General features: G+C 35.6%; 1 protein-coding gene and 1 long non-coding RNA gene across 3 annotated transcripts; both read right to left on the bottom strand.

Moving 5' to 3' along the window:
* Positions 1 to 782: 782 nt before the first annotated feature.
* LOC129753483 (uncharacterized) lies at positions 783 to 19,011 on the bottom strand. Its single transcript, XM_055749300.1, has 3 exons — positions 18,552 to 19,011; positions 1,841 to 1,978; positions 783 to 875 (listed from the first exon to the last, which is right to left on the bottom strand). The coding sequence occupies exons 1-3, from the start codon at positions 18,771 to 18,773 to the stop codon at positions 783 to 785; spliced, it is 453 nt and encodes a 150-aa protein (XP_055605275.1). The 5' UTR covers positions 18,774 to 19,011.
* Positions 19,012 to 21,584: 2,573 nt separating this feature from the next.
* LOC129758112 (uncharacterized) lies at positions 21,585 to 23,181 on the bottom strand. Of its 2 annotated transcripts, XR_008739893.1 has the most exons (5): positions 22,828 to 23,181; positions 22,580 to 22,751; positions 22,435 to 22,521; positions 22,257 to 22,365; positions 21,585 to 21,785 (listed from the first exon to the last, which is right to left on the bottom strand). It is a non-coding gene; the product is annotated as an uncharacterized LOC129758112 (long non-coding RNA). The 2 variants fall into 2 exon arrangements; XR_008739892.1 differs by having other exon boundaries at positions 22,580 to 23,181.
* Positions 23,182 to 23,276: the final 95 nt, after the last annotated feature.

Raw genomic sequence — 23,276 nt, 5'->3', positions numbered from 1 at the left:
ATCTAGTAATGACACAGATGTTTTCGGTATTCTATTCAACTTGACACAATTCCATTCAATTTTTTGGAAAGGTGAAACACATGTTAAAGAAGTTGTTAAAAAAGGAAAACGTACAAGAAAAAAGAACATTAACTACTTAACACTTTATCGACTTCTTTTCTGATCTGCTGTAACGCGATGATTTGACTTGCTCACCTGAACTGAATGTGTAATTAGCGCAGGTGGTTTTCCTATTTATATCTTTTTTCCTGCGACGTCAGAAATTTTCCGCAAAGGGTTGGCTTTGTACCTTCTCCCGCCCTGTCAGGATCATCGCGCGTCCATATGTCTGTATGTGCCAGTATGTGTGTAAACAAGAGGTAGCACAGTTTTTCCTGGCAGATGTTGAATACGGATTTAATGGTAAATGTTATCATCCTTATCGGAGGTGATGTCTTACTTTAGAGAGATTTGTAAAGCTTTCCAACCGAAAACAAGGGGGAGTTGACAGTTATCGGAAAAATCGATACCTTTTATCAACGGTTTACTTTTTTCAAAACAACGACCGTTGATTGGAAACAAAAAATCTAAACGCCGAAAACAACTTGTGGTACTCATAAAAAAAGTCTATCTGAAATTGAAATTCTTTTATCCTTTACAATGTAATTACTGTGTAATTTTGTACATACAAAATCTTGAGCACTTGGAAATACTAATCTAAAGAATCAACCAGAATGCAAGATAGACTACTTGAAAGTAGTTCGGTGTTGGAACATGTTGGAAATACTTATATGCGTAAAATTTTATCGATCTTTACACATCAGCTTATCGCTTCGGGACCAATATTTAAGGAGCACTTCATGCGGACCCGTGCGGATGTGCACGCTATTGCCATTCTGCGGGTGTTCCGAGAGCCAAAAAGATTATCCAAAATCGTATTCGGAACTATCACACCCTGCTTATCACATACGAACATTCATTTATGTATTTGAATCTCGTAAAATATGTTCGACGCACCCCGTCGAAACTAGTCCCAACAATCATTGTTCAAACATTCGAAAATACAAGCAAAGAAGTCGGGTTATCATTTTGCTTTAGTATAGCCAATCAAGCCATCACAATCAGATATCAAGTTCGAAAAAAGTCTTAGCGTTGCGTGAGAAATTCAGAAATCAATTCAGTCCATCGGAGTAGAAAACATTTATCTAATATTACGACAATGCATTCGTTGCCCTTTAGGTAGGCCCATTTCGAATGTTCAGAACAAAATTCCAATCAGTATCATACGCTTAGGCGTGTATTTAAATAAGTATACCAACTTTTCCTCTTTCTCTCTTTTTGCGGTTGCAATTATGAGGTGCCAACGTAACGTGATGGTGGGAAACTCTTATCAAAGACAAGTGTGTCAGTTGGAAAAATGTGTAACGATTTATGGGCACACTACAAGCCGCTGCCAAATCGTCACTCGCAACATGGCGGAGAGCTGATAGCGCGCAAGCCCATTGCGCACCGACCATATATCCTGTGGTCTGGCCCGAACGGAACGGTGTTCCCATAAACGGTTCCCATGGGCTTCCATGCGGCGCATGATTGATAAAAAGCGAACCATTTTGCGCGTTCGTCGATGTTGAAATCTACCGCGCGAGAACACCTTTTGGTTCTAGATTGGTCTTCTTCTTCTTCTGCCTTCCAACAAAACTTAACGTTCAAACATTAAATATGCTGCACTACGTACATAGGTTAGGCAGTTAGGAGGATGTGTGGTCGGAAATTCTCGGTACCGTCCTCGAGCAAACATACACCACGTTTGTTTATACACATTTAATACTCCTGATAAGGCTGGTTTGCGCCCATATCTTACCCCTAGCTTGAAACCGGTAGTGGAAGACTCTCCGGCTGGTGGCGGCGGCAATGGCGATGGTGACGGCAAATGTTTCACTGCCGATTGGTTCTGGAGCTGTTGCTGATATTCTGCAATTTGTTTGCGAAGTGTTGCAATCTGTAACGGAGAATAACATATACGAGCTGGTATTAATGGCGATGTTTGGATTCTTATATATAGGATTTTTTTTATCGAGGTAAAGGTAATGAAATCAGGTATAATTAGAAATTTTAATTAAAATATTATCGAATTATTATTTTCTTCCATTACAGTGTTCATTTTTAATGAAACTGGGGCGATAGGTATACAAAAAATAAACAATACTTTTACCTCCGACTTATTCAATAAGGGAACGAACGAGTACGAATGAAGTGAACATCGGACGTTAAAACGTTAGGACATTGTAGTTTTTGTCATAAAGGATGTCCCATATCAAACTGTGTCATGACAAAAACGCTGTAGCTAATTCCCTAGTTGATCGATCCTTATTTACGATCCTAGGTTATCCTGTGGTATTGGTAAAAAGAATCGTTTAATGAATGATTGGTCAAATACCAATGAATACAAGTGAGATTTCCGTCTTATCTGGCACTTACGGATCAAATCCGATGCATGAATATTGATTTCATCACTCAATTTCTCAAAGTCTATAAAAACTGTGCACTCTCAGCTAAATCTGGGCAAAATCTGTGTCCGACCAATATCTGGCCGAAGGGTCAAAAGTCTTGGTCTAACAGACAAATCTGGGCACCTGGCAACCCAGCGATATGCAACCATATATCTTGTGCGCTTATTAACTTTGCCCCAAGAACACGCTCTCTCCTATTAAGGAGGGCGCAGCAGTTGCATAAAAAATGCTCTCTGCAGTTTCTTTTTCAAACCCGCAGAACCGACAGTCATTGTTTAGAATAATGTTTATCCTTTTGAGATGCTGTTCTGTTGGACAGTGTCCTGTCAAGAGACCAGTGTAAGTACTTAACTCGTGCTTACTTAAGTTCAACATGTTTTGGAGAGTCGTGCGCTTGGTTCAATGAATCTTTTCGCCTGAGCTGCTCCCGCTACTGTTCTCCAATTGGAGACAATAGTGGTGCTTTCCCAGTTCTTGAGTTCCATATTCAAGGTACTCCTCGATACTCCGCAGAAAGGTTCAGGTCCAATTAACAGGCCCTGGGATCCTTCCCTAGCTAGCTGGTCTGCTTCTTTGTTCCCTAGGATACCGCAGTGGCCTGGAACCCAGAATAAAAATACTCCAGATTTCTTAGTGCAACAATACTCTCCGAAATTCGGAAAATTCGAAGTTCATTGCGTAGTTCATTTCATAGCTTCGGACTCTTTAAGCTTAGTAAAGTTAACCTACGTTATCCTACGTCAATTGCAATTTGCGTCAGTCTCCAACTCCTTTGTAAAGCAGTCATCATCCGGGCGAGCCCATCACCGACTGCCTGCCATGTGTTGATGTCATCACATATCTTCTGCAACATGTTGTCCGCTGTCGTTTCTGGTCCGCAGGCGGCGAATATGTTGGCACGTTCTTCCTCAAATCTTGGAAGAAAGAATACCACGTGTTCGGGTGTCTCGTCCACGTCACCGCATATTAGGCAGACTGGCGAGCCTGTGGTGATACTTCATGAAGCAGCCATGACCAGTCAGGAATTGCGTCATGTAGAAATCCACTTTGCCATGCTTTCTCTCCATCCACTCCTTGATGTTTGGGATCAAACAATGGGTCCACCTTCCTCTTTCTGAGCTGTCCCACAGCTGCTACCAGTTGGGCATGGAGCTATCTGTGGCTCGTGTTCTCACGTTTTGCGTGCCTCTATTTTCGTAGCAATAGAAGTCCTCCACCAACAAAACCGGGATGGGCATGACTCCCGCTACAACGCATGCAGCCTCCGACGAAACGGTGCGGTATGTACTGATGACCCGAAAATTCATTCGCCTCTGTACACTGATGAGCTTCTGCTGGTTACACTGGATGTTAAGACCAGATTTCCAGGCCGCCCCTCCATACCGAAGGATTGACGAAACTACACTCGAAATAATCCTTCGCTGAATACTTCGGATCCCGAGTTGTTCGCCATTATCCTCGTGAGTGCGGTCGTTGCTGTTGCCGCCTTCTTGCATACATACTCAACGTGGTGGTGTAAAGCTGAGCCGGTCGTCAATCATCACACCCAAATATTTAAGCTCACGCATAAATTCGTTAGTACATGATCCAACAGTACTCCTGCATGTTTGCGGGAAGTCAGGTTTGATATCAGGACCATCTCGGTTTTGTGGTGAGCCAACTGTAAACTTTTGGAGTGCATCCACCTCTCTACCGCTTCTACAGCTTCTGAAGCTCTTAGCTGAACGATTTCTGTTGAGTAACCCGTCGCTAGTAGCACGACGTCGTCCGCGAAGCCAACCAACTTTACTCCCTCTGGCAGGCTCAATGTCAGCACCTCATCATACGTAATATTCCACAGAACAGGGCCCAGTATCGACCCTTGCGGTACTCCAGCTGTAACATCCATTTCCTGATATCCTTCGTCATGTATAGTAGCTTGCGGTTCTGGAAATAGCTTTCCACTAACTTGCAGGAATTGGGATCCTGAGTCTAGGTCCGAACACCCCTGCCCCAGTTTTATTATCCATTTATTACCCATCAGTAAAGAATTTTATTGATCCGGAAGAAACCGCAGGCCACCTGACTCCCACACGTCCCTATCATTGATAGTTACATTGTATGGTATGTCTAGATTGAAAACGGGTTCCATCCAGTCATCGTTCTTTACAATAAGTGAGTTTATTTCAAATATCTTTAGGATTTTTAGGTGTCCAGTAAGATCCCCCTCATAGAGAGTTTTGTTTTTGGAGAGTCTCAAGGCACTAAGTTCTGCCTCTAACTCAATAAATTGATGTAGTGGCAGGATATTTAGAAGTGCATTCAGAGCCTCGTTTGATGTGCTTCGCATGGCGCCAGTTATAGCTAAGGTTGCTATTCTTTGAAGCTTCGCTAGTTTCTTCCGGGCCGTAACTTGCACAGTTTTGGTCCACCATACTAAAGAAGCATAAAAGATTTTAGGTCTTATTATAGCTGTAAATATCCAATGGATAATTTTCGGCTTAGTCCCCATTTTTTCCCTACTCCTTTGAGGCAAACCCATAGAGCTGTTGTAGCCTTGGCTATTACATGCTCTATCTGCGGATTCCAGGATAGCTTTGAATGTTATACAAAATTTTTGTTTTCAAAATTTTTTTTTTTTTAATTTTGACGTTTTTGTCTGATTATTTGAAAGCTGTGTCGCTGTGGGATAAAATGAAAAAAATCTTTTCATTTCATTCCAAACTTGAATAATGGTTTTCGAAACTCATTTCCATATTCAATAATTCGATAAAATTATAAAACCATCCTGCGTTTTTGTTTCATGATGCCTAAATATTTTACCTGTGATTCGAAGTTTAGCACTTCCCCGTCTATTGTTAGAGGTTTTAGTGTAGTTTTTCGTCTCATAGTGAATGCTATCACAGTAGTTTTGGAAGGGTTAATGTTCTGTCCTTTTTCCCTGAACCAGAATAGTGCGTAGTTTAGTGCAGATTGCATTCTGTTTGACAACACATTCTCATGTTTTCCCCGAACTATTATGACAATGTCGTCCGCAAAGCCAATAACTTCGAATCCCATAATAACAAGTTTGTTTAGGATGTCGTCCACAACAACGGTGATAGAACCTCACCACGGGGGCATCCTCGGGAACCCTTAAATGGCCGGGAAATGGACGCTTTAATTTTAATTCTTCAACGAAATAGTCATTTTGATAGTTTTAACCCATGCGGAGGAATCTCGTTTTATCTCTTGCGCGAATGTATTACATTCAGAAGCATTACTCAAATGTTATCTTATATATAAAAATGGAGGCGTTTTCTTTGTAACACCATCACGTATAACCGGACGGTCGGAATGAGGTGAAATTAAGTTAAGAATAAAGTTAAAGAATTTAATATCTGAACATGAAACAAAAACGCGGGATGGTTTTATAATTTTATCGAATTATTGAATACGGAAATGAGTTTCGAAAACCATGATTCAAGTTTGGAATGAAATGAAAAGATTTTTTTCATTTTATCCCACAGCTACACAGCTTTCAAATAATCAGACAAAAACGTCAAAATTGAAAAAAATAATTTTGAAAACAAAAATTTTGTATAACATGGAATAACTTCTCAGGGGTACAAGTTAGGTGTGTGCTTTGTTCCCATGAATTGCACTGCACGAATCAGGCAATTTTTTTAATCCAAAGTTGAATTTTTTGGAACTTTTAGTACCATTCTGGCGATTTTTGAATGAAAAATTTTGTTTTCCCATACAAATTTTCCTACAAAATTAAAACTCGTTGCGCTAATTCAGGACTGGATGCTCTTCATGCACTTCAAAAAATTGTATTGTTATTTCTGGCAGCAAAAACAATCAAAAAAAAGTTATAAGAGGTGTACAATTTTGAAATTTCCATACAAAGCTTGCAGCGGTCTAGTGCATCATATAGCAGAAGGATAGTTTTATGAAAAAGTTATCATGATTCCAATATACAGAGATTCCGCTCTATCTTCATCTGAATTTTTTTTATAACAGTGTAAACAATACACTTTCAACTACACTGACCGAAATCTGGCTATAAGCTCTATCAGATTTTTTAGTGATTTTGCACTAAAGGAAAATCCAATACTTTTTACGAATGTATTCACAACTTGAAATGTATAGATTTTTGTTCTGATAATATTTATTGGAAATTCCAATGGATGTAATAGTTTGTCAATTTGATTTCATTCACAGTTCAGTGCAGTGAAATAAATGTTTTCGTTTTTTTTATTCGGATTTCGTATAAATGATATATCGTGCGTGATTAAAGTTTAGATTGTTTTTATTGATGAATTATGTAGGTCTGGCTGACGTTTGTAAATATATATGGTTCAAACTTCTCATCCAGCTGAAAGTGGTCGACATTACTTTTTTCAAATGGTGGAACCTGCTGCTAATCCACCGTTACCGATTGAAATTGCCACTTGATGCACCCTGGCCGGGTAATTGGGTTGGAGATTCAAGGGCCTTCCGAGGGCAGAAATTAATTACCTTAAATAAAAATAAAAGAAATATTCATACTAAATAAAATTGTTGAATATGATTTATAAAGACAAATATTCAGTATTCTTACCTGAGGCTCTACGAAAATCTTGAACATTTAGTTCAGGTGAAGCTCCCTCCGGAAGAACATTTCCTCGTTTCTTCAGGTTGGGTCGTTCACACCATCGAAATACATTTGTTCCTGTTGGAAATAAGCGATACGAAGCATTTTAATAATTGGAAAAATAATGAGAACTTTTGCTTACATACCTGTTCCAAAAATCGTAAATTTTTCGTGCTTTTCCCATTTTCCATGATGATGATATAATCCGATCTCAAAACAAATATAGAACAATTTTAACGAACAGCGGTTTTTCTTTAAAATTTCACAGCCTGGCCCGAAAATAATTTGTTCTGAATGCAAACCACACCTTCTAAAAACTATACCGATTCATATTTATGAAATTTATTAGCTTTTCAGATACAATCAATTTGGCGTAGTATTGCAGAACGAACGTATAAAAGTTATTAGATTTTTTATTACTTTATACTAGGTACATAATAGCCAAAAAATAATGGTACAATCTATTGGATTTTATCATAGCATTCATTAGATTTTCTAGTACTTTTAAATCCACCTTCCTAAAATAAAAGCTATTAAAATAATTTAATGAATTTTATAGCCCGATTTGGTTCAGTGTACCTATAGCTATGCAAATTTTCCAAAGAAAATACCCATTGAATGATTCCCTAAACTTTAGGCCTTTAGACCTAAAGCGTTTGCACAGTTTTGCAATCTCACCATTTTTTCAGTTTTGTAATTTTTGACATTTTCGTTGTATTCGTTTTGTTGTCACTTTCGTCATTTTGAGACTTTTAGTTTTTTGATATTTTTCTCAGTTAGGTCATTTTTGATGTTTTGTTATTTTTCTTATATTTATCTTTATCATCTCCTACACGTTGTAGGTTCGATATTGTAATACAGATCCTGTACGATCTTGGCAACTTTACAGAAATATTTAAACAAAAACATCTAGGTTCTCAAGTGACGGAAATATTATAATTTTTCAAGCACCAGGAAATAAGCTTTAATGATCTTTGAATCATCTTAATCTATAATGTACGAACTGCAACATCATGTTCCTCAATTTTCACCATAATTATTTTTTTGATTTTCCGCTTTAATCATTTTAAAACGCGTTTTTACTTTAATTTATTGACACGGGGCGAACAGAGCACAATTAATCGGGGCACGATGAGCGCTTTCTGCAGTAGCATCTAGTAGCGAATTCAACTCGATGTAGTCAACAGAATGATAGAGCTACAACTTCACCAGTTCAAATCTGACGGTTTGGCCTATTGATTAGATGTCGGAGAGGTAATCAATAAAACTCGAGTTCGATTAATGTTCGAGGAGATTTTTTTTTCATTTACCATTCATGTTCGATTATTTTGATTGTTACGTTAAACGGCTAGTAGCATCATCCACCACACAAAGTACCAGAAACATACTGTATGAGTATGTGTGAATTGCTCGTATTCTACTAACAGACGTACATTTTTTCTGTTATTGCTTTGTTTGATGGATTTACGACTCACCGTTTAGTGCAAAATACATCGATCATGAATAATAAATGAAAAAAAATCACCTCGACCAGGAATCGAACTCGAGTCCACTGATTATTTCTCCGACACCTTACCAATAGGTAAGTTGACTTCATCGAGTTGAATTCGCTACTAGAATCTACGGCAGGAAACGCTCATCGTTCCCCGATTAATGGTGCGTGTAGTGCCCCAGTGGAGATTCTCATTACGCCTCTACAGCGACTGATTTTCAGCTTTCGGCAAAACATTTTCCAATGCATTTTTAAACGTTTTTATCTACTTTTTCAAGTATCAGCCAGTTAGGAAATATACTTTTTTAGTGTCTGAACACGAAACAATGATTTAAGTCACATTTTATAACTGTTTTCTATGGTTAAATAAGCGTCTTCCTTAAGGAGGTCATTATACCTTATCTCCCCTAAATAATAAATTTTAATCAATTTTTGGTCGTTTTCAGTTATTTTGACAGTACTTTGTTTTGCAATATTTTCTCTATCAGTGACGAAAATCTCATTACGATTCGCGAAATCATTGAAAATCGACCGTATGCAGCGTTCTCAAACGTTTCCATGAGATACATAAAATCGATCGACAGGTTCATATCAAGCGTCGTAGTGGAACTAAGGATCAGAAACTGCATTTGGAGGTGTTGAGAACGATCAAGGCAAACCCAGGGTAATTAGACTATGACATCGCCAAGAAATTCAATGCCGACCGGTGCACCGTCAGAAGGATTCGTCTGCGGGCTAGTGAGCAACCAAACCGGACATTGAAGCAGAATGTATTAGCCAAAGGACGTGCCCGGAAGTTATACAACGAAGACGTATGCATCCTCGTGGATAACGAAACGTACGTGAAGATGGATTTTGGGAAGCTTCCAGGAAATTTTTTTTATGAAGCTTCTGGTCGGGGTGATGTCCCCGGCGATTTCAAATTTGTTTTGCCGATAAGTTTGCAAGAAAGTGTTTCTCCGCCCTATTGAAAAATATTGGGCAATTGTCAAGAAGAAGATGAAGAAGAATGGTAGGACGACTCGGGATGCAACATAGATGGTGGAACAAAATGGGCGCTGAGGTAGGGTGTCCAAACTATGATGAGTGGTATTCGACGAAAAGTTCGAAATTTCATCAAAACCACATCGGAATATTTTTTTTATTATTATTCGTTTAAAGTGCAATAAAAAAAACCTACATTTTGAGTACAAAGCATTTTTATCTCGTTTACATAGCTCCGAGATAGACCCGTTTTAATGCGTCCAGATCTGTAGTGATCCATGCTTTAATGACTGCAACTAAATTTATGACTCGCTTATGAATCGCCATGTAAAAAAATCAGTCACCGAACACATTTTCCCAGAATCTCTATTAAAATTTTACAAACGATAGCTTAAGAAAATGTTTCAGAATATAGTTCAAATATGTTCCTACAGCCAAATGTGCTAGAAATAATAGAAATAATTTTTTGAAAAAATATTCAATAGAATTCAAAGTCCCATCAACACATCTCATATGATGTGCCATTTATTCGAGAAAGTTATGCTTGAAGGTAAGTAAAATGAAATAATTCAACGCTAGCATTTTATTTATTAAAATTTCCATGCACTTAATGAATAGCGTGGAGTACGTTTAGTGATTGTTTCGCCAAGATTATAACTTGGGAATAAATTGTAAGACAATTTAATTATAAATATTTGAAAATTGTAAAAAGAAATCTAAGAGTTAACTTTCAGTTCAATCACAAAATAATCACTGTAGAAGAAATACATGGAACAAGTTAAAGAGCCCGATATAGCTAATTTTCGATAATCCGAGAAAATAATTGTCATTCGTCAAACTTTCCGCCTGTTCCGAACGCAGTTTCAGCCCACAATTGAAGGAAAATTACGCCCTAAAATATAGGCGGGTAGGCGGCGTGCAAAAGAACTCACAAACATCCCCCCTTTCTGAGCCACCCTTCAATGCATCAGAGAGGGAAAATACAACCAAAGCAAGGCCATAATTTATCAAATGTTTCATCACTGATTCTCAAGCTGTATTCCTTCGATGGTGATTTTTAAAAAAATCCGACCTTACTAATTTATTCCTTAGTTTAAATCAAACGTTTAATTTTTTTTGTTAATGTGTCATTTCAATCAACCTCAGAATTGTCGAAATAGACATTCTGAAAACCGCTGAAAAATTCAGTGAACAAAATGGGGACGATTATCAGGTCTGTAACTACAGCAAGTATCATAGGAGAAAATGTGTCGCCCATGCGCTCGCGAGATATCAGGAGTGGAATCAGGGGGAGGCGAATCGTAAGCGGCTGGCCAGGCGGGGGGGAAAGAAAACTCGTGTGCGGGTGGCTTGGCTGGCTACATTTCAGTGCCGGTACTGTACACCTGTACAAATTTACCACGTATGTTCGACAGACCCTGGTTTTTCTACCACGTAGGTACATATCTTAACCGAAGCCCACAAAACTGTAGGGTAGGCTGGCTGAATACTGTTGCTTTTGGGGCGATAAAAACGCTTATCTTTTAAGTTCACATGAGAATAGAACGTAGCACTTGAGCTCTGTTGGAAAAATCACCACTTGTAACAGCAAATGAAGAAGAAAATTCGAACTTACTAGGTTGAGATAAAATTTTAGAACAATGAATCGATATAGCTGTTGAGTAATTTTGCTTCTTTTTTTTAAATTAAAAACTTTAAAATTAAAAATTTAGTTTTAGTTTAGTTTTAAAAATTAAAATTTAGTTTTAACTGTTTCATGGTATTATAAAATCTTTATTTTTTTAACAAAGCTAAAGTTCCATCAAAAGCGAACCGACCTTTCAAATTAAACCTATCTTAGAACAACTGTTGTTCTACCTGTTGATTGAAGACAGAGAAAAACGTAAACCGAATCCAGGGACGTGAGAATCACACACATTCGACGGAAACCTTCCCCGACCACTTGTTGCCGCAAGCCTGGCTAGTAACAACAACAGGCACCATTCTTCTATTTGGTGAATCTAAATTCTGTTAGGGAAACTTTGGTCAGCTACACTGGAAACAATGCTGGAAACAGGCTATCGAATGATTATTTTTGTAAGATTTACAATCTACTTCTATGAAGGTATGACTATATGAATCTCACCAGATAATATCCAAAATAAAAAAGCACAAAACTAATACTAATAATAAAGGATGTTGGGGTCAAAAAGAGGTCAAACTAAATTGCGTGTAAATCGATTATTTGTTTGTTAAAAAAATCTAAGCATCTTTCTTTTTGAAGTTAAAAAGTAATAAAAGAAGTATAAAAGGTGTAAAAAATACTCAGTTAAGATTCATGTCGAAATTGGCGAGACTTTCGTTTGATGCCTGCTATCAGATTTTGTACAGTCACGTTATTCACTTTTTTTGGCAAAGAACGTCAGTTTGCTTTGAACTGCTTCTCGCTGATTTCAGTTTTTTGGTTCTTCTTACGAATTTGCTTAACTGTCGTCCAATATTTTTCGATTGGGAGAAGATTTGGTGTGTTGGGAGGGTTCTTATCCTTGGGCACAATCTGAATGTTGTTAGCGGCATACCACTCCATGGCCTTTTTTCATAATTATAGGATGCATAATCCAGCCAAAACAGCACGGACAAGTCATGTTTCTTCAGGAAAGACAGCAAACGCTTTTGAAGACACTCTTTTACGTAAATTTCCTGGTTGACGGTCCTGGCTGCATCGAAAATGTCGCTTTACGAGCCTCAGGTACAGATAGCTTCCCAAACGAGATATTTCTTGACAAACTTCGTTAGTTTAATATGCTTGAAAATGTCTGCCACCTTTCCTCATCCGATTACTGTATAAAACTCTTGTCCCGGAGGCTGTCTGAAGTCTGCCTTGGCGTGGGTTTTGACGTCCACTACCACGCAATCAAACTTTGTCAACAATGTCGTATACAGCTTCGAAAATCTTTGCTTTTCATTGCGATTAGCAGTCACTACCTTCTTACAAGTCGATAGTCCGGATCATTTTTAAGCTTCATGTACGGTTGTAGACGCTATTCCCAACTTATTGGCGACATCTCGAACGGAGAGATTGAAGTTTCGCTTGAAAGTGCTGCTTTCTAGTTGTCGAAATACGTTCCCCGAACACTTTTATTACTTTGGTAACGGTTGATTTAGCCACATTGAACGATTTTGCTATTTCTGTATTTGTAAAGTTATTTATGTAGAATGCTTTCTAGGTGGGAAACATTTGAATATCTAGAAAACTTGTAAACATAACGAACGCATGAATTCCGTGCAACACAGAGTCTGTTCATTGAACTCACTGAACAATTGGAATAAATAAAATCATCATAAGGCCGGAACTAATTTGAAATCATGTTTTAATAAATATGTTAAATATGTGTTGTAGGCCTACTTGGTTAAATAATTCTACCAAATCGAAGCAATCGAAAGATTTGCTTTCTAATTCATAGAGGAAATTTCTTTTATCAAACGCACTGTTCAGGGAAAAATCGACCGGGGGCCGAACCAAACTTTCCAACTATCAATAATATAATTGATCCTCAAAAAATCAAGTTCTACACTTTTTAGCTTACATGCACAAACATTCCTTCAAAAATAACTAATAATTTCAAAAATTGTGACAAAATTATAAGTGATCAAACCTTTTGACAAAAATGTCAAACTTCGAAGAAAATTTGAAAATAACAGAAAAAATATTCTAGAATTGTCCTTTAAAAAACTGACAGCACTGTAGCAAATTAACAAAAGCACGATAATAAATAAAGGTGTATTCTCTCTGATAATTTCCATCCCAGACAGAATTTAGTTTTGAGTTGAGTGAAGAAAGCTACTAGGTATTCAATCTTTAAAAAAAGCTGTACTAAACTCCCCGATCGATTTTTTTTATTGAAATTGTTCTGAAAAAGCCACAGTGTTATCAACCGAAAACTTACTGAAGAAGATAATGAGTTGCTGTCGCAAATATCGGTATTTGAACATTTTTATACGGTGATTGAATTAAAGTGAATTGCTCGATTGCTTTGATTCAATTGAAGCCTTCTTTTGTCATTTGGAGTTGAAACATCGCGGGGAGCTTGTATGCAACAAACTTGTGTGACATCTACATTGCACAAAATCGAAAAATCGAGTTATTTTAGAACGGACAATTGAGAAAATCTCGAATACACAAGATGATACAATTCCCATACAGTATGACATTTGCTCTTTCAACTGTTTGAATTTTCGAAGAATTTTATCGAATTTAAAAACAATATTTTTTTAAATAAAATACCGGCTTTCAGTTTAGTTTCAATGTCAAGATGCCTCGTGGTAAAATTCAACTGATTCAAAGATCCATACATTTCGCCGAATTGTTTATTGATTTGCCTGTTGTTGTACGATTTTCAGCAGAGTCGGTGAAAACAATATAAAAATTTGCCCGATAAAGCGTTCTATTGGATCTATTCAAGCACAGAGCCTTGGCTTTAGCTGGGTTAGTAGTTTCTGATAACACCATTGATTGATTTTTTTCTAAGTCGTGATTTAACAACTTCCATTGATAACGAATTGTGAGAACAGAAGTATATTTGTACATCAACAGCAAACATCTGAACGCTGCAGTATTTCAATATAGATAGATCGTTTATAAAGAGAGAAAAACAGCATTGGCCCCAAAATCGATCCTTGAGGTACTCCTGACTCAATAGGAATTAAGTTCGAAAAACAATCATCTCTTAAAACTGATCGAATCCGTCCTTGAAGATATGATTTAATAATTTAAGCTGTAGAGCCAGAGAAAGTAAATTTGGAGCGAGGAAGAATTTTATTTTTTAATGGGTTTAATTCCTATAAAAAAGGAAAAAAAAGTATATTTGGATATCAGATTTTCAACCAGCTTCTCATGACATCCTGCAGAGAAGTAAATGCAATATCAGCGCAGTTTTACCAAAAGATGAGAGCCGCGAAGAATAACTAGCAAACTATCCAAAAAAAAAACTCATTTGTTGAAACGAATTTCAATTCAGCTTCAATCTAAAACCTGAATGACCTCAATGCTTAATGTAGACTCATACATTGAAGCTAGAAATAAATATTTGAATGAAGAATATAAATTCAAAACAAGAATTGCAATCCAAAATCTGTTGAAGGATAAAAATACCAGATCAGACCCCCCCTCCCATTGCTTCCCCCTTTAATTTGGCCTTGAGGAGAGATTATAAGATTATCTGTGTTATTTACAGCACAATTCTAGAAACATAAGTTCTGTGCTTCCGTTACCAATTTCGAACTATGAAATGATTCTAAACTTGGGTTGCCATCCGTCCCGCAAAAGCGGGACATGTCCCACTTTTTTGTTGGATGTCCCGCCGTCCCGCTTTTTCCTCGAAATGTCCCGCTTTTTTTCATGGAAAACTTTTACGAAATTCACTGACTTACACTGGAAAAAATCAAACTTTATCCTCAATTTCAATTCATTGGTTCAACACAAAAAATCTTTCGAATAGGTTTTTTTTCTCAAAATAAGCGTCAATGTTTCAGAGTTTACATAAGACAATACTGGACTATTCAAAGTTACAATAAAATTATCATTCAGATAAGCGTTCTTGGAGCACGTTGGACAAATGCAATGTAAATAACTTTGGTATGAAGAAAAAAATGTTTAAGTTGCTCCCAAATAAATATAGACCTTAATTTTTTGACCTAATCTTAGTTAAATAGCCTTTTTATACCACTTTTTTCGACTTAATTGTATACAATGATGGAAGTTTTCTTGAGTTTAAAAATTTTAAAAACAAATTTAAAATATATTCAATACTGCACAAAGGTTTTTTACGCGATATTAAATCCGTAGTTTAAATGTAGGATTTGAATCATTTTCTCTCAAATATCGTGTTATTTGCGAGAACCGTGGAAAATAACCGTGTTTATGGCAAACAAACCGAGTAAGCAGAAGTGATGTAAAAAAAACTGAGCAAAATCAATCCGCGTTAAAAAAAACCTTAGTGTACTTTCTAAGAATAACTTTGGCTGATGTTATACGTATAAGTTTGACAATACAATTAAGCTTTTTTTTAAGACTTTCTTAAATGTCCCGCTTTTTTCGGGAGTGTCCCGCTTTTTTGTCGTGAAATGTCCCGCTTTTTTCTGAAAGTATCTGGCAAGCCTATTCTAAACCTAAATTCGTTACAGAAATACAAATACCATCAACGTTCCATCGTTTTGATCATTTCGAAGAATAAAATAATATATAAGATAAAGTTACAGCTTATTCAATACTAAATACAACATTTTGAACTGCCATAGAAAACCCATGGACCTATCATAAAAATATAATTAATAATCTAAACCTTGGGACGCATGTCGGTCGTGAGAAGCACATTGCTGCAGATAAACATGCAAAGGTACTAAAAGCCCTCTAGAGCCCCAATAGATACTGTTCCACGATTTCTACAGTTTTCCAAACAATAACCACCATTGAAAAAGCTGCTCTCTCCATCACAAATCACAGCCATGAATCGGAAGCGCGCGGGGTGGATCTAGAACAGACATACATCGGACGCTGCTGCTCAGATGGTGGTCAATGAATTTTCCCGGTTCGCATCACGATCCCGGATAATTACCGGTATGTAAACATCAAATAAATATAATCACTGTGAACGCGATGAACGCGTCTGTGACAGAAATAAATTGTCGATGTTGTTGTTGTTGTTGCGAGCGATTATAAGCAATCACGATTGCAGTTGAACTAGAAAACACTTCCGGTCAACGAAATGCGGATGTCCGACCATGATCAACTATTTATTGAATATGTTTTGGTTCTATAAAGCTTTAAATTTAGAAACATTGGATTACAAGAATGTAGCATTGTAGCGTTTATTCTTGTGTAAAGTTTAGATAAAATGTGTAATATTATTGATTGATTTAAGTTTAACTTTTGAAATAAATATTTAAAAGTCTTAGTACGAATATCTTTAACGAAATTATTTTTCCAATGAAAATTATAGTGCAAATTCGTTCAAATTTTATCGGCCGTTTTTCCTCGGAAATTTTTTGTCTTTTGTCAAATTTGTCATTTTTGTCAATTTTGTAATTTCCGCCATTTTTTGTAATTTTTGTCATTTTTGCCATTTTTGCCATTTTTGTCTTTTTTTGTAGTTTTTGTAATTTTTGAAATTTTTGTCTTTTTTATTATTTTTGTCTTTTAGATATTTTTGATATCTTTATCATTTTTGCACCTTTTTTCATTTTTGTCATTTAAGTCATTTTTGTATTTTTTTTTTTCATTTTTGTCATTTTCTGCCATTTACTGTCATTTTCTGTCATTTTCTGTCGTTTTCAGTAATTCTCTATAATTTTGATCATTTTTGTCATGTTTTTCATTTTTGTCATTTTTGTAATTTTTGAAATATGTATTTGTAATTTTTATGGTTTTTTTTTACAGTTTTGTCCTTTTTTTCGTTTTTATTATTTTGGTCATTATTTTCTTTTTTTATGTTTTTATCATTTTTTCAATTCTTGTCATTTTTGTCATTTTATGTCATTTTTGTCATTTTTGTCATGTTTGTCATTTTTGCCATTTTTGTCTTTTTGTCATTTTTGCCATTTTTGTCATTTTTGTCATTTTCGTCTTTTTTGTCATTTTTGTCATGTTTGTCATTTTATGTCATTTTTGTCATGTTTGTCATGTCTGTCATTTTTGCCATTTTTGTCATTTTTGCTATTTTTTGTCAGTTTTGTCATTTTTGTCATTTTTTGTCAATTTTGTAATTGTTGAAATTTTCGTCATTTTTGTCCCTTTTGTCATTTTTGCCATTTATGTTTTTTTTTTTCATTCTTGCAATTTTTTTCATGTTCGTCGTTTTTGTCATTTATGTCGTTTTTGTTTTTTTTCTATCCCTTTTGTCATTTTTGCAATTTTTCTCATTTTTGCTATTTTTTTTTTATATCGTTTCTGTCAGTTATGTCATGTTTGTCAATTTTGTCATTTTTGAAATTTTTGTAATTTTCTTCTTTTTTGTCATTCATGTCATTTTTTATATTTTTGTCATTTTTGTTTTTTTCTCTGTCACTTTTGTCAGTTTTATCGTTTTTGTCATTTTTGATATTTTTGTCGTTTTTGTCATTTTTGTCTTCTTTGTTATTCTTGACATTTTTTTTTAATTTTGCCATTTTTATAATTTTTGTTATTTTTTCTTTTATTCTTTTTATTTGGTCATTTTTATCATTTCTTCTATTTCTACAATACCTTTTGCCGTTTTTGTCGATTTTGCCATTTTTGGAATTCTGTCAGTTTTGTCATATTTGTTAATTTATTCTTCTCTGTCATTTTTTTCATTCTCTTTCTAATTTTTAATCATTTCTGTGATTTTTTTTTATTTTTGCCATTTCTGTTTTTTTCGGTCATTTTTTCTCTTGTGTCGTTTTGTCACTTTTGTCATTTTTGACGTTTTTGTCATTTTTATAACTTGATTCAATTTTTGTTAAATTTTTGTCAGTTTTGTTTTTTTTTTATTCTCATCATTTTGTCATTTTGTCATTTTTATCATTTCTATTATATTGCTGTTTTTGTCTTTTTGCTTTTTTGTAGTTTTGTCATACATATTTGTTATTTTAGTCATTTCTGTCATTTTTGTATTTTTTTTGCACTTTTGTCATTTTCAAGTTTTTTAATACCTCAATCTTCCTGATATGAAATTGGTGTTTTACGCAACTTCTTAGAAAACATTTTAAACGCATTTTGGCGAAAATACGAGATCAGAAACTTTTTTGGAAAATTAAGTTAGTCATTTGTTTGCATTTATCATTGGCTGGCTTCCTTAAAGAATCTATGGAAATGCACATTTCTTATTCATGTACATATGTTTCAATTAGGTAAATATTAAATTAGAAAAATAAATCATAGATAAGGCTAAGCTTTTGAAATTCAACAAAATATTGTGCTGTTCTGCTACGCATCCAAATCAAAATATGTAGGTACAATCAAAATCTAGTGACGTTTAAATTCCGGTAGCCTTACCTCTTGATCCTGCGTCGCACAAAGTCCCGTTAGTTCACTGATCCGCTGTTTGGCTTGGCCAATGTCCCGAACCTGATTCCCAGGTTCCGATTCTTGCTCCTGTCCGTCATCTTCACCATCTTCATTCTCACGGACTATTCCTTCGGCCAGCACTTCTTGGGCGAAGCTGGTTATTTGTCCCTTAACTTTATTAAGACTATCGTTTAACTTTAGCCAAGACATTGTTGCACTCTTTGCGTTTTAGAATTTCACCAGATTGTTTCGTACCCAATTTTTCCCGACGTAGAAGCACGATTTGCGCCGCGAAATTTATGTCTAATGTAAAACTGACACCATACCGACTTTGAGAAAACGTTTATCTTTAGGATAAACCGAAAAACAAAACATAAAACACTGAAAACATGGAAAATTTTGCAGAAAATTTTCAACCGATTGCGTCGATATCGAAATTCCGTTCTTGTACACGTAAATCAAAACAAAAACATCATCAACCAGTTTTGACGTTTTCTTTCCTCCTTCTCTTTTTTGAACACGACTCGCAAGCCTAATATAAAAAAATAATGTAAAAGACATTAGGAAAATATTGTTATAATGGTTATGATCAGTACGTTTCAAAATTATTTAACGACTAAAATAATTATTTAAAAAAAATCCCTACCCTTGTTAACATTATAAAAATATCTAGCGTAACATTTAAAAAGGGCGAAACTAGCAGTTAGCTCGAAACGAGAAAAACCCGTTTGAAAATTCGGAACACCTATTCAAATCCTATTTATAAAATCGACCAGTTTTTGTTCAACAAATTCAAAAAATGTGCATTATATTCTCTTATTGTTCGATGGTGATCAAGAACTTTAACTTTTTTCACGTAATTTCAGAGATTTTCGAGTTTCGCCCTATTATTGTTTTCGATTTTAGTTACGCCTGCAAGTTTCGCCCAATTGATCGGCCGTTTTTGTTTTGGTTTTGAAGTTACGCCCATTCATCCTACACGCAAAAACTAATTAGGCCGTTTTGTCACATACGGTCAACTCAGTTAAGCCTATTGGCCCTACACGAATAGAAAAATTCACTCCATTTTGAATAGGCGTAACTTCACGTTCCAACGAAAATGCATCAACAGGAAGTTTCGCCCAATTGAATTTTATCAATTTTTTGAAAGTTCTAAGTAATTTTAAGATGAAACCGCGTTTGATAGGTAACCCGCATGGATCATTATACAATTATACAATAACGATCCCCATTATCTTCCTCCCAAGACACTCAAAAGATTCCCTTTATAGTTTGTGGATTATTAATGAACGATTATACTAATCGTTTTTTCATGAAATGGAATCGTTTAGACACAAATAACGATACAGGGAACGGGTTGTTAAGTAAATAAACGATTCATTTTTTTGCTTTTTTCTATTCGCTCTGAAGCTAGCTGTATCATACGTGGAATCTTTTCTGAATGATCGTCTCATAAGAAAAATAACGATACAGCATATCGTGAAGTGTTGATAAAAAGATAAAAATTAATAATTTTTTGTTCGATTTTCAGAATTAATTAAAAACATTTTGTCAATTTATTCCATTTATTTTATTTTATTTAACATACTTATCAAGTAACCGCCGCACCTTCTAATATTTAGCTCCTTCCGGATGTTCCGAATAACGCCTTCCGGATGATGTGAGTAGCACCATCGGCATGGGTGTTGCTTGCATTGTTGTTGGCCATATTGAGGAAGTGACCGCTCGTCGCTGGTCGTCGTTGCTTCAATCCTCCAATTGTGGTTTCTTTTCGCTGCTGCTGCACTTCAGACCGATTTTCTCCCTACCAGCTTCGCGCTGCTGCTACGATGGTGTTGCTTCCAGCTTATTTTGGCTGCAGGGTTTTTCCTCCGAACCTGAATAAATGTCCAATTAAGACAAATGATTAATAAAGAATCATTATAAAAACTTTTTTTCAAATGCTTGAACATACCTCTAACCTCGCGCTGTTTTGATTCCTCGGAGGCCTGGATCTGGCCACAACCACAGCCCGTTAAATTTACGCGAACTGCTCGAAGTATTTGTTTTTTTTTAACCGAAATCCGCCCGCGTGTAGTTTGACAGCAGAAAAGGGGAAGCGTGTTGCTAAAATAATTATTTTATTTTTAAAACTATTCACTGTATCTTTAAGAAATAATTTTTAATCATTTCAACGCGTTGCAAAAATAATCAATTTATTTCTTGGAATATTAATTGTATCTTTCATTAATAATATTATATCCCTTCTAGCAAATGCACATTGAGCCAAGACACACCTTGGAACGTTACTATTAATGTAATCAGAACGGAATAATATGGAAGATATGGAGTATCGTATTTAGCTATGCGGGAAAGTGCAACCGCGTGCATCCGGAATGACCGTTAACTCGATTTGTTTACATTTGGCAGTTTCGCCCTTTTGAAATGTTACGCTAGATATGTAATATATCTTTCCTTTTATTTTTCTGTTTGAATGGTTTAAATCTTTAAATTTAGGTTAATACCCCGTTTTCACATTATTAGATAGAGTTCATCTGAGGCTGAGTTAGGGTACGAACACAGTGAGCGCGAAGCGAACTGCGAAGCGAAATATTCATTCACCGGATGAATTTCGCAAGTTCATTTTTGAAGGCCGGCCACAGTGTACACGGTAACCAAAGTTACTCTATTCTGTATAAAATTTCATACAGTTTCGGGAAAAGTGTCTCCACTTAGTTTTATGTTTGGGCGCTTTACGCAGAGCGTGAGCAAAAAGCTTTTATACATTTGAAAGCTTTCGGTCAGTTGCTCAATTCTGTATATTTTGACATGGGGATGCCCATGCATTTTTCAGATTTCTTTAGAAAAGTAAAAGTTGACAAGTTTTTTCGAAAATAAAAACACAGTTTGCTCACATAACAGATAAAGAATAATTTTTTATTGCTTATTTCAACATTAAATATAGATACATAAACATAAAACGTTCTTTTACATTATAAGTGATGGATCAAAACACTATTGTATACAAAGCTTGAGACACTTTACACTCCTACGAGTTTTTTTTCCTACCTTTTCATGGCAAATATAGGAATAGGCAGTAGCAGCCTAGATATTAGGCAAAAAATTCAGGGCTATACGGCTGTTCGTCTTGGTTTCCGCAATTTTCATCTCGATCGGCCTCAACATCCAGTACGGATTTGCTTCCGCACGCTCTAGCATGGATTGAAGTAGGGATCATGGAATCTGGAAAAAGGTTGAATTGAATCTTTTAGAATAATAATTAATTTGGTTTGTGATAAGGATCTCGATGAGAAAAATAATTTAAGACAATACTGAAAAGCTTTATATAAGAATAAAACTCCTAAATTTGTATTTCAATATTGAAAGCATTTCGGGCTACTGAGTCCAAGTCTACTTTCAAGGTAGGTTTAAAATTCATATTATTTAATTGATACTGATAAAATTTTATATTCAGAGACTATTTCGATTGAATGATTCATTTAATCAATTCGCAATCAAGGTTTATGTAGAGTAACAAATTTAGCAAGCATATAAAAAATTTTCAAGGTAATGGTCAAATATGCATATTTGGCTTTCTTTTTCTCAGGAAAAATAATTATATTTTTCCTGGCATACCTTTGTCAGTAAGAACGATTCAAATTAAGAATTTGAATTTAGGAACTAAGAATTACAATTTAGGATTCTCTACCTCACCTGGCCCGATAAAAAAGCTCTTCCTCCTCTGCTCTGAATTAGTGCATTGAATAATTTCCAAGCACCTTCAATAGCTTTTCTCCGGCAGCCACTCGGAACAGAAACTATCCTGCGAAGAGAATCAACCACAAGTAGATTTATAATAATTTATATAAAAACATGAAAAAATAATACAAACCAAAACCAATCTTAGCGCCATTAACCGCCTTCCGGACAATCGGCCCTCTGAAGATGGAAAATAATGAGTCAGGGGGTTTCCGGTTGGCTAAAATACGAAACCGAGGGAAATATTATTTTAACTTCTTGTTGCTGCTTCCTCTTACTCTGAATGTTTTTTTCTTCGAAATTCTATATGTATGTACGCCGACGGCTGGTGCACCTTTTTCATCCATCTTCCGGATTCTGATAGCCGCCCAAAAACAACCACATTACCTCTCATAACCATATTTATCCAATGGTTTCATCCTTTTTCGGAGATTCCCTTCGAGTTGTGACCTAGAAAAAAAAACAAAACAAGAATCGTTATTTCCAGACGGCAGAACAAAACAAATTTTTTCTCATTCAAACTTACCAATTTCCAATGGAAAACGATCTGAAATCAAATGTCCGGCAAACAAACAATTAAATTTGAGGCGATTTTAAATATTTAAGCGGTCTATTCACAAAAAGACGCTTTTAATTGTAAATACTCATTACACCGCCATCTAAAAGCTTTTGAAATTCGCTTTGGCATCCCCTTCCAACACAATTCCAACAACAGCAAACTTTTTATACAGAGCATGAATAATTGAGTTTTAGTCCAAGTATGTATATTGGCAACCCAAAACTATCCAAAATTGAATTTGTGATATACAAATTTTGAGCAACAACCGATTAGTTATAATGAAAGTGTAATCGCAATACATTTTATGAATAAGTCAGTTTTTCCGTGTACGCGAATTGCGAAGCGGTTCAACACTGAAAAAAAACTTTCTGTTTTGCAAAAATTAATCACTTGTGAAAAAATCTTTGCAAATTAAT

This window comes from Uranotaenia lowii, chromosome 3, assembly GCF_029784155.1.
Source record: "Uranotaenia lowii strain MFRU-FL chromosome 3, ASM2978415v1, whole genome shotgun sequence".
NCBI lineage: Eukaryota > Metazoa > Arthropoda > Insecta > Diptera > Culicidae > Uranotaenia > Uranotaenia lowii.
The sequence above is the reverse complement of the archived record's forward strand: the minus strand, read 5'-3'. Positions and strand labels throughout refer to the sequence as shown.